Consider the following 12,196-nt stretch of genomic DNA (forward strand, 5'->3'; position numbering starts at 1 on the left):
ATGGTGGAGAGCAGCCAGAAAGCAATCAGGTTATATCATTTACATAGAAAACATTTTTTTGATCTGTTGATGAAAAGGTTTGAACTACTCCTTTGCAAACGATTGAAATATCGTTCAGTTTGGTCCTGTTCATTCTGATTGCGCTGTTATTATGGAGCCTTATTATTCTGTTAGGGCTTTTAAACCAATTATAATCAGAATATGTGCATTAGCTGCATTTACACTCCACGTAAATGCTGGTAATGTTTTAAACCTCTTTTATCGACAAATACGATATTTAAAATTGAATTGAATATACTGTACAAAGCCGTATAAACCACAAACTGTGAGCAGTAACATAAATCAATGTGGCATCCCCTGTGTGTAGACAGTGTGTACTTTACCTGACTCGTTAGTCGTGAAGGTCACGGGGCTGCTGAACTGATTCCCATGGCCCACTCTTGTGTAACTGTAAACACTGATCTCATAGGAGCTGTGAGGCCTGAAGCCGGATAGATACTCTGTGGTCGATGGACCAGAGGAATTCTACATTCGTGCACACACACACACGCACACACACACACATAAAAAATTGACACATAGGAGATTAAATCTACCAATCTTGATTGCTGGTGTGGATAATGCAACTTATTGTATCAGCTGACATATGCGCATGCATGTGTACGTATAATGTTACCGTTGAGTGGTATCTGGAGTGTGAAATTAGAGCTACGGTCTGTGCGACAGTGAATTCTTACTGAGTGGTTCTCTGGAGTGTGTGTAAGTGTGTGTGTGTGTGTGTGCGCGTGTGTGTTGTTGTTATTATGGGGTAGCTTTCAGTGTGTGAAATTGACGATACCCTGTGTGTGACGGTGTGTGTGATGAGGTCCCGGATCCTGAAGCCGTACTGTATCACCACTCCATTGGGCTCCAGAGGAGGCTCCCAGCTCAGCCACACAGAGACTGCTGTGTGGTTGTATATAGTCAGGTTACGAGGAGGAGACATGGGGCCTGAAACACATAATTAGACAGAAGAAGACAGTAGATACACACCAATGATTTATTAAATGAAAGCCATCTCATTACGATATTAGAACAACTTTCAATCTAACCTCCTTCGTCAGTGTGCAGATGCAGCATCAGATACGGCCCTGAGCCTTTACGCGTGGCAGCCGTAATTGTGAGGTTATAAGCTGTGTATGGAAGTAGGTTGGTGAGGATGAACGAGGTGTTGGGGGTGTGTGATGTGTTAGAGCCTCCGGGGCCAAACAGAGTGAGGGTGTACTCTGTTATCTCCCCGTTGGCCTCGAGAGGGCGCTGCCAGACCACTGCGATAGAGGACGATGACAGATTCCTGGTGGACACCAGCAACGGAGCAGAACTAGGAACTGAAGGGTAACACACCCACACACATGTCAGTATTGCAATGAATACACCTACCATACTCTCCCTGAGGGAATGTTTGTGTGGATAAACTCACAATCATCATCCGTTCTCAGGTACATCGTGCTGGTATGGTTGTAGGCAGGTCCAGCACCAGTTGCCGGTGTAACGGTCAACACATAAGGGAAATACTTCTTGAGTTTGGTGAATAGGAAGATGTTGTCAGTTGTGGTATGCTTGATGGTCTTGTTGACAGCTGGAGGCCCTTGGTTGGATAGGTTAGCCGGGACGCCGGCCTCCTGTAAGGTGAGAATGTAGTAGGGACGGCCATTTGGCTCCAGGGGAGGGTCCCAGCTGACGATGATGAATGTGGAGCTGGAGATCTGCACAGTCAGGTTTCGGACCGAGTCACTTGGCACTGAGGAGGGAAACAAGTAGAATGGAGTTACCATTATCATCTGCCAATGACAACAATGGGTGAAATCTGTGAGCCTTTTGATGCGAGTTTACTATACTACAGAATAAGGCGTTAAATTAGGGCATCAATCAACCACACACACTCCCGACACTTGAGGGAAAATGAACAGCGCACCAATCATCATCACCATTATCATCATCTGTCATAATCATTGGCAGCATTGACAACAACAGCACGTCAAGTAGAACAATATGGCAGGACATTAGCAACACAGAAACTCAAAATTAAAACAGTACGGTAAACAGACACAGAAACAATACCCCATAAAATTTAAAGCCCATTCAGAGACACACAGAGGCAATTAGGAGGGGAAATGGCACACTGAAAACATTGGGAAAGAAAGGGGTTGAGGAGGAAATACTTATCCTGTTTCTCATCTCAGCCCCACCAAAAATAACTCATGGTACATAGAGTAGAAAGGGGGAGATGAAGGGAAAAGGGAGATAAAACTCAAGAGATCCATAAGATGAATGAGTGGATGTGAGGGGCCAGGTGTGTATGGGGGTCTGAGCCCAGAGGGAGTGAGCCCCTGCTGGGCGTGGAGGTGCCCTGGAGATCCGGTGCTTTTGCTGAGAGTGGAGCAGCTAGAGCACAGGCAGAGATACAGAGTCAGTATGAGCAGTAACCATCAGCAGAGACAGAGAATACTTCACAAGAACAATGTTAACAAGAAAAAATACATCACAACATACAAATATGTACTGTTATGTGACAACGTCTGTGGCGGATTGTCTGCACCATTTTTCACAAAATCACATAAAAACAAAGAGATCCAGCTTTGTGTGCACTTCACAATTTGTAACTGAGGATATCAAAAAGACTAAGTACAACTACTATATGCAAAAACTTCAGTATCCATGGAAACAATGCAATTGTGGCATGAGCACAGCGTGAACTTTCTCAAAGCACATCAGGCTTTGTTTTTTTCTCCGTGTCATCATATCGTAAACGCTCCTGTGCCCTCTTTGTCTTTCTCTGTCTGCTTTTTTAATCCCTAACAACTTTCGTCATGCCTAGTAAAAGGAAACACAAACTGGCTGTCTTCAAGAAACACAGTGTCACAGACAGACAAAAATAGAGCCAGTTTGCCAGACCCACTGTTATCTCCTTATAATAGGCTGAAAGCTTCGTCTTCAATCGCAGAGTTTTTATGTAATTTTATTTTTAAGTCGAAGAGTTTTGAAAAAAGTGTGCAGACCTGCCGTCCAGTGAGACTCGGAATAATTGTATGTAATAATTACCTAGTGTCATGTGTAGCTTTTTATGTTTATATCTATTCTTTTTTACTAGTTTATGTTGGTAAATGTAGGATTGTGTTGTGTTGTGTGTCTGACTGACCGTCCTCCGGTATAAACAAGGTTAGAGGCTCGCTCTGGACCCCTCCATCCCCCTGCAATGTGCTGGAGGTCATCCACAGGGTGTAGTTTGTGCCCCCAATCAGAGTTAGAGTGTAGGAGTAGGCTGAGTCAGGAGAGGCAAGGGCAGGTAAGTCTGATATAGGAACCCTCTATGGAGGAAGAAAAAGAAGTGTTACTGTCGGGTTACTTTCACTGAAACAAGCATTTGAAGAAGAGCAACTTCATCTGTTGTCCATCTAACAAATGAAAGAGAAACCCAACACTAAGTCTTGGTCAATTGTTGGTAGGCCATGGGCCGCTACGATGCATCTGCATTTATTATGTTTCTCCGCTCAAACATTCAGATTGTTTCTTTAGAGAAGTATTGACTTTTCTGTCAGCAACAAAATGAACACGACTAACAACACATTATAAAATCAATATGGTAAATATGTTGTCATTTATGTATAGGTTAGTATTAGCTATCTATTTACACAGCTTGCAGACATGAAGCAACATTAACATTCATTTGGAGTCATGTTTGTGTCCACCTGACAATTAAGTCCAATATTCCCTCTACTTTGGTCTCCCGAGAGAATTATCTGACTCTTTAGCTGCTCCACTAGGTTTAGTAGCTTGTCACCAACTTTTTCTGGTGGGCTGTGTAGGTAGCTTGCAGTGAGTTTTCTTAGCTGAAAACAAGTGCCTGCTGCTGTTAAGAAGAGCAGTGGGAGTGAACCAAAAAGTGAGCCAAATTATACTAAAATGCTTTGTAGAGCTGCGAGAAACTGCAGAATTGGGTGATAATTCTCTGTGTGTTCATCACTATGAGTATCACTTTTCACATTACGTGTGGTCATTTGACCCTTTTATATATAAATATAGACAGTATGTCTCACCTGTTCAGTCACAGTCTTGTTAGCAGAGTAGTAAATACTGTAGTGTATAATGATTCCATTGGGTTCAGTAGGCGGGTGCCACAGCAAGGTGACAGAGGAGGTGGTCACATTTGCAAAAGTCACATTCTGAGGGGGGTCGAATGGTTCTGAAAGCCAGCGAGCAAAAACACAAAGGACACACACCAACACAAATATTCAGAAAGTGATTAAAAAAGAAAGTCATTCAAATGCATGGGGATGAAATATTTTGAGAATGACAAGGTTATCTTTCAAAAATGCGGAAACAATTAACCAGCACCTGCATCAGTGGTGGTAAAGCTGATGTGGATCAGCAATCCTCCATCTCCCAGTCTGGTCCAGCTGGAGACGGAAGCATTGTAGCGGCTCTCTGAGTCTACATTTATAACCACTGACGTCCCCGTCACATTCTGCCACAGCTCTGTCGTTTCATTCCTGACAAACAGAGTAACCATTTATGTTGCAGTGGGTTCTGTTTGAGAGTCAAACAGACAAAGAGAAGTGGATAAAAGAAACTCACCAAACTCTGACAATGTAGTAGAGTACGTCTGAATTGGCTTCCATTGGAGGTTGCCATGACAACTCTACCTCATAGTCTGACAACTTCCTGGCGTGGAGGAACTGAGGAGGTGTGCTTGGAGCTGAGAGGCAGGGGAAAGACTTTCCAGTAATATAATAAAGACCAGTGTATCGTGGCTTATCAATACAGGATCTTAACTGATGAGTGATTTTTTTTAAATATATTTGCACTGGCAATTAAGAACCTCAGATGGCCTCTCGGGAACGTGCCAGTGAGAAACAGAGTATCGCCCTGAAATTAAAAACTGGTTAGCTGTAATGATGTTGTTGTTGTTGGAGACTTGACTGTCACGTGGCATCAAATACCTGTGATGTAACATCATTAGTAAGAGCTGAAACAGAGAGATGTAACTGAGGAGGAAAAGACAAGAGGATAGTCGGGTTTAATCAGATGCCCTTCGAACTCAGTCGTGGTGTAATCGTGCTGGAACTGAAAACAAAGCCTCCCCCTTTCCTCCTTCTCCCCACCCGTCCCTCTCACCGTCCTCCAGAGTGGTGATGTTGAGCGGCTCGCTGCTGTAGTTTCCGGGCCCGACACGTGTGTGCGCTTGCACCATGACGCGGTAGTGTGCATACTTCCTCAGATGCATGATGTGGATGTGGTTGGTCGGGGAGGTGATGTTGAGGTAGTGACTGGAATTCCAAAGCTCCAGGCTGTAGTGGGTAATGACCCCATTAGGCAGCAGAGGAGGCTGCCAGGTCACGTTCACCTCGCTGGAACTGACCGACTCAAAAGTGACGTTATACGGAGGACTGCCTGGGACTGGAGACAAAAAGTTATAGATGTAATCACTTAAGTTTTTGACATGTGTGTATTCATGTGAGTGGATGCATCCATTAACACACCATCCTCTCCAGACATCAGGTATAAACTGTCTGACGTCTGGTTGCCGTGGCCGAAACGCGTGTACGCCCTCACAGATACGTTGTAGTAGGAGAACGGCTTCAGGTTCATCAGGATGACTCTGTTAGAGGAAGTGTTCATCATGGCAGAGTAGGATTTGTTCTCATACAAGACCTCGTAGTATTGGATCACCCCATTGGCTTTCTCTGGTGCAGACCAAGTCAACGTGGTGGTGGAGGGGCTGGTGTCATCCACAGTGAGGTTCTCAGGAGGGGAGTCAGGCTCTGAGGATGGGATGGACAAGAAACATTACATTTTTAGTCCATTCATTCTCTCAGTTTCATCAACTAAATCAGTTTGTTTGGGTTCTGAATAATGTCGATTTCTCCCACTTTTATTCTCGCCGTGTTTCTTGTAATCTCAGATGATGTGCCAATCTTTCCATTATGCAGATTTCCTTTACAGTTTCTATCCATTGTCCATGGCTAGAAGGGTCCACTTTACCCCATTTCCTTGTGATTGTTTTCTTACTCGCTATCAACAGTATTTTGACCAAATACCTATATCTTATTTGTATTTTCTCTTTAGTAAAGTTAAAATTACAAAGATAAAGTACCATGTGGCTCATAGGGATGACATACATTTTTTTTCAATCTTTCATATTAAATGTCAATTTGACTTTCATTCATTGACCTTGAAGGGTTGTGGATGCCAAGTTTGAGGTGCATGCCATACACTGAGCACCCACAATAATTTAACAAGGTGAAACAGACTAAACAGTTATGTAAACAGTTTTTTCATCAGCACATACCATCCTCTAAGGTGAAAACAAAGATGTCATCTTCCTCAGACAGAGAACTCTCTCCCACAGCTGTAGAGGCAGCAACACGCAGCTTATAACCCGTGTACTTGTCCAGATCTGCACATTAGAGCACAGATACTTAACAACGGAGCTGCAATATAATAATCATAATGACTGCATAGAACTGTGCACGAAAGGTGATCACTCACCTCTTATCAGTATGCTGGTAGTGTTAGAAACCCACTTCAGGGCCTGATTACTGTGCAGTTTAAGACCATAGACAGCGTAATGTGTGATCCGTCCATTAGGGTTGAGTGGTGGGACCCAGCTCACTAGTATGGAGGTGGAGCTGATGTTTTGATAGGACACTCCGAGCACTGAGCTGGGGACTGAACAACACATACGGTAAAGGACATCATTAGGGACAAAGACATTTTTAAAGACTTTGCACACTTTATAGGCCTTATCATAAGTTGTTTTTTAATGGTTAATGGTTATTGTTACATGTGACCACTCACCCTGCTCCCTGGTCTTCTCAGTGATAACTGTTGAGGGACCCTCTCCCACAGTTGTGGAGGCAGTGACCCTGAACGTGTAATCGGTGAAAGGACTCAGATCCGACACCAGGTAAGACAACTCCTCAGACAAAACGTCCATCACCTCCTCTCTCACTGTTACACCTGCAACGTTCATCCAGATACAGATGGATACACAAGACAGCATGCACACACAGGATTTATAAGCACTGAAACAATACAAATCATCAAAGCACTTTTAATCCTCTCCCACCTGTGGTACCAGAAGCTGTCGCACTGCGTGTTGAAAAGTGTCCCGTAATTGATGCATCATGTGTGGATGAGCGAAGCTGGCCTGGGGTCAGGGCCAAGGGAGAGGAATCTGAGGTCATATCCCCAGTTTGTGAATGCCTTGTTAGCCAGGGTGGAAGGGTGGCAGGTGGCACAGAGGTAGGAGAAAAGGAGTAGGTCCCAAAGACCACAGAGTCAGTCGGGAGAATATCTGTGCTGTTAGACTGTGAAGCAGAAGCGTAACTGGTGCTGGGGTTCTCGGTTACTGTGGAGTCAGTAGCTGGTTGAGCGTCGGTGTTAATGATTTGGTCAGGGGAGTGTGTGGAGCTGGACGCAGTCACACCAGTGGGCAGCGTGCGATCAGAAATAGTGGCCGTGAAAGATGGCGGTGACGTGACCAGACCGAGATCAAACTCAGCATCTCTCTTACGGCGATTGTTATTGACTTCAGGGGCAGGTGTCTCATCTTCGTTCAAATCAGTTGTATTCTAAGGGAAGAAAAAATGCATTTTATATATATAACTGTAGCGTTCTTAAGCTCATTAGCTGTTAAACCAATCATTCTAAATATTCTATTAAATACTCTTGCTTGTCTTGTTTTTATTTCTATCTATAATTCAATCACTTTTTTTCCTCCGCTTCTGACTCATGAGCTCCTGCAACAAGTGAATTTCCCCAGTGACGGATCAATTCTTTAACTTGTCTTATCTTAGAAATGTCTACTTGAATCAGTAGACTTCAATAGACAGCAGACATGGCTTACAAGCTGCATACAGGGATGTATTGATAAAAGGCCCAATGATTACAAAGAACTTGTCAAATTACAGTGGAGCATGTAGATCAAGTGGAAACAGGATTTGTACAGTACAGTCTAATGCAATCCATGAGTGCAGTAAGGGCAGAATATTACCCTTGTACTACTGATCAATATGTGAATTTATGATGCTGAAGTGGTGTTTTTGCTTTGGAATACATCATACTGTACAGCCTGATGACACAGCCTTAAATTACTGTGTATTGAAGTATAATCAGTGCCTCTGTGAAATGATTTTGTAGCTTCACACAGGTTTTCTTTAAGGGCAATTCTATTGAATTGTACAGGTGTTGATAATATTATGTGCAGCCTTTGAAAATCCTCAAGATTGGGACAGGACCACTTCTCTTTAATATATACAGCAAGTGTAGGTTGGTATTTACAGTCCAATTTGATCCAGCCTTTTTCAGTAGAACAGGCTCAGGTTTTAACACTGAATTTTCACCAGGAATCAGCTGTAATGGGATACATTTGTGGTGGCTATACATTCATTCAACTGAGGAATCATTGAGGCCATGTCCTCATTTTCATTGATATCAAGACTACATCAGAATAAATACAGATAAAAATGATTAACGAGAAAACAAACTTTTGACTTTTGGAGCATTAGCCAATCACTTTAACGGGCCAAATAATTACTATAGGATCAGTTTAATAAGGAATTGATGTATGGTGGCATGTTGGGCTTTAAACATAAATATACTGTAAACAAATGGTTCAAGAGCTTTAATACAGAGCTGTAACATCTGGCTTACGTCTGAGGTGAGTGTGATGTCCTGCAGCAGAACGTCAACGACCAGAACCTGGAGTCTGTACTGGGTGATCATGCCGTTGGGCTGAGCAGGGATTCTCCAACTCACACGGATTGAAACTGAATCCTCGGCTATCGCTGTCAAGTCCTGCACTGCACTGGGTGCTGCTCACACCAACACACAAATGGAGACACAGACATGTGATACAAATAAAGAAGCAAACACACACATACTCATATCCCTTAGTAGCTTTAATATTAAACTGAAAGCATTACTCAATTAATCCATTAGCTGATAGACAGAAAAGTAATCTGCAAGTATAAGTATATCAACTGAGTTAATTTTCAAGCAAACCTCTGAACGATCTCTGGCTCCAGCTTATCAATATTGAGAATATCCTGCATCGCTGTGTTTTAATTATTGCAAACTGAATATCTTTAGATTTCGTACTGTTGGTTGGACAAAATAAGATATCACACTTTCACAATTTTCTAATCTTTAATCAACAAAGCAATTATTTGATTAACCTTCAGCGGGTGTAATGACATCATCCTGTGCTGGTGGACCCACTTCTCCAGCAGCTTTGGCTCGCACCTCCACCTTGTACCTTGTGTACGGGGTCAGACCAGTAAAAGCAAACCGCGTGTCTCCTGTGCTGTTCTCATACAAATATCCTGGTAAAGGAACAAAATAAAAATCAATTTGGAGTTTGAGGCTGTTTATGCATGCATGCGAGTGTGTTACATAGTTACTGTTTAATAACCTGTAGGTCCATAAAGGTAGAGCATGTAGGTGAATTTTCCTGTGATAATGTTGGGAGAGGTCCACGATACGGAGATCGATCGAGATGTCATATTTAATATAGAGAAGTTTTGTGGCGGGTCTTCTGGGGCTGAAAGACACAGAAATAACATTTTTCATACATGCAGTGAATATTGTATATGCTGAGCACATTCTAGTTCACAAACTAACCATAAAATATCCACACCTGATTCTGGCATGCGGACCATATAGGAAGCTATCTGTCCCTCTCCATCAGAGGTGAAGGCAGACACTTCAAATAGATAGGCGGTGTAAGGTCGTAGCTGATCGACTCCTACTGATATGGGCACACTCCAGGAGGCTGCAGGGGGCACGGCGGAGAGGGTGATGGGTGGAGACGATGCTGTTATCTCTAAGGGACTGAGCGTTGCACGGGACAGGATATCAGCTGCATCCTAGACATACAAAGTCATACAGGACATACACAGAGGGAAAAGCATATGAGAAAACAGTCCTGGTCTTGTGTTGTGCAGATGGTCGGCCTTGTGCCTTGGTAGCATCTATAATCCTGACAGAAAAAGAACATTTCACAACAACAGTTCAGTTAAGAATACAAAAGGTGAAGGTATAATGCAGTACATTGCAGTGAGGCAGCGCTCCGGTCATGATGTCTTCTGCGTTGACCTCCAGCGTGCGGACCGTCTGCCCTGTACGAGCGTGTTTCGCCTTCACAGCAAACTTTGTGATGAGGCCGTTGATACGGTGAGGCAGGAACCAGGTAACCATGACGTAGGTGTGGTTCTGAGCAAACGCGCTCAAGTTGGTCACCAGACCAGGGGCTGCAGGGAATTCAAATACTACTGTAAATATAACTGACTGCTATAGATTTTGAGATCATCTTGTAAGTGCACGAATACTCACGGGACTCAGCAGTCTTTATGTATAAAGATTTGCTGAAGTCTCCTATTCCAGCTGGAGATATGGCTGCTACCTAAAGGGACAGAGAGAATTGGTAGGTATTACTCAATCAATAATTCATGTTCCTGTCGATAGTCATCAGATACAGTTGAGGAGCTAATCTCAAGCAATGATCACAACTGGAACGACACTGTGTTTGAGGTGACTCAGTGATCCCAGTAACACATAAACAACAAGGATAAATCATCAATTATGTTAACAGTATGTCAACAGACCACTTTGCTGCCTGCATCTTTGATTTTCTCAAAGATTTAAACAGTATAAATCAAAATAAGAAATGAATTAATAATGACGTGGAAATTAAATGGCAATTTAAGTCTGATTATCAGGCCAGAGGAGAATTTATCTAAATGGACAAAAATGAATAATGACCCCTCCAAAACATCCATCTTCAGCTTTCATTTGCTTTAGACTTAGAGCGGAGCAAAACACTGCATATTTAACAAAAATGTCAACTCATCAATTAAGGGGAAAATAATCTGTCTTGTTAGCTTGGCCCCAAAGCATTTGGTTATAAAGATCGTTCTAAATGCCAGTTGTTGACAGTACAGTTTTCCTTTTTTTAAGGAATTCTCTTGAAACAAGTTTTGATATCTTGAAACAAAACAGGACACCGGAGATCTCTGCGCTTGTATCATGAATAAATGACACTTGATTCTCAAAGGTTCTTAAAAAGAAAAAGATTTGAATAGCAAACAGGTGAAATACACTCATCCTATTGTGCATTTAGTTCTGTTTAAGGGACAACAAGGAGCAAATATTAGAGAAATCAGTGTATTATTTGTTGCAGCTTACAGCATATATGATTTTTACTGCTCAGGTATTAATAACATGAATATATGGGCCGATGTAGGAGAAAGAAGTTGGCCAGCACACTCACAGGTTGTATGTAGTAATATGATACACACACACACAATGAATTATAGTATGTGCGGGCACAATCACAATGTGTGTTCCCATTTGTATGAAGGTCAATGTGGGTTAATGAATTCTGAAAACTAATAAGCACGATCACATTCAAGCTCAGTGACAACAGACAGTGGAAAGAGCCAAGGCTGATCCATAGATCTGTTTACCTGATTAATAATGCAATCAGGATCAATTACCAGTATTCAGCCAGATCAAGAGAATAGTCTGGAGCTGTGGGATCTGTTTTAGCTATCCCCACCCACATGAACACACATGGCGTTTGTTATGAGATATTTAACTAAATATATTAACCCATATCCAACAGTTCTCTCCATAGAATTTGGTCCTATGTTTCATCCTTCATTATTTGCCTAAAGTTGTTCCCATCAGCTACACTGTAATGTTTTGACTCTTGAATTGTGTCTCCTACCTCAATGTGGTATGTAGAACCTGAGGTGAAGTCAGTGAGCAGGATCTCTGGTATGTCCAGGTACTTGGTCACCTGGGTGAAGGTGGGATCGGGATAGGGACACACCTCCTTGTATCTACAGGAGGAAATCAGTTTTTAGGACCATCATTCAAAATCACATCATACATTTAGGAACATAATGTGGCTAACTGAGGGACACCAAGAACAGTAAGAGATTTACATACTATTTGAACGGTTACTTGAATACTATTTTGAGGCACAGTTTTCTACAGTTCTTGTACTTTTATTGAGTATTTACATTTAATGCTACCTCCGCTACATGTTAGAGGGAAATTTTGCACCACTTCTTCTTCATCAAAACGTAGGGTAAGCGTCACAAATCTGATCCATCGTCCACTGAAAGAAACATCTGTCTTATCAGGTCTG

The 12,196-nt window shown here is 42.5% G+C and overlaps 1 protein-coding gene across 1 annotated transcript in view; it reads right to left on the minus strand.

Annotated features, from left to right (window-relative positions):
* ptprq (protein tyrosine phosphatase receptor type Q) overlaps positions 1-12,196 on the minus strand; it is a 41,204-nt gene that overhangs the window by 13,897 nt on the left and 15,111 nt on the right. The window contains exons 23-43 of the mRNA XM_073471776.1: positions 11,771-11,885; positions 10,375-10,444; positions 10,093-10,292; positions 9,680-9,908; positions 9,455-9,583; positions 9,219-9,365; positions 8,695-8,855; positions 7,109-7,613; positions 6,838-6,999; positions 6,529-6,708; positions 6,329-6,436; positions 5,520-5,801; positions 5,155-5,436; positions 4,615-4,735; positions 4,425-4,529; positions 4,077-4,224; positions 3,179-3,347; positions 1,460-1,780; positions 1,092-1,367; positions 839-990; positions 384-525 (exon numbers count right to left, since the gene is read on the minus strand). Of these exons, the coding sequence (XP_073327877.1) occupies positions 384-525; positions 839-990; positions 1,092-1,367; positions 1,460-1,780; positions 3,179-3,347; positions 4,077-4,224; positions 4,425-4,529; positions 4,615-4,735; positions 5,155-5,436; positions 5,520-5,801; positions 6,329-6,436; positions 6,529-6,708; positions 6,838-6,999; positions 7,109-7,613; positions 8,695-8,855; positions 9,219-9,365; positions 9,455-9,583; positions 9,680-9,908; positions 10,093-10,292; positions 10,375-10,444; positions 11,771-11,885 (4,004 nt within the window). The remainder of the gene's footprint in view (positions 1-383; positions 526-838; positions 991-1,091; positions 1,368-1,459; positions 1,781-3,178; positions 3,348-4,076; positions 4,225-4,424; positions 4,530-4,614; positions 4,736-5,154; positions 5,437-5,519; positions 5,802-6,328; positions 6,437-6,528; positions 6,709-6,837; positions 7,000-7,108; positions 7,614-8,694; positions 8,856-9,218; positions 9,366-9,454; positions 9,584-9,679; positions 9,909-10,092; positions 10,293-10,374; positions 10,445-11,770; positions 11,886-12,196) is intronic.

The sequence above is a fragment of the Pagrus major genome, chromosome 8 (genome assembly GCF_040436345.1).
Source record: "Pagrus major chromosome 8, Pma_NU_1.0".
Lineage (NCBI taxonomy): Eukaryota > Metazoa > Chordata > Actinopteri > Spariformes > Sparidae > Pagrus > Pagrus major.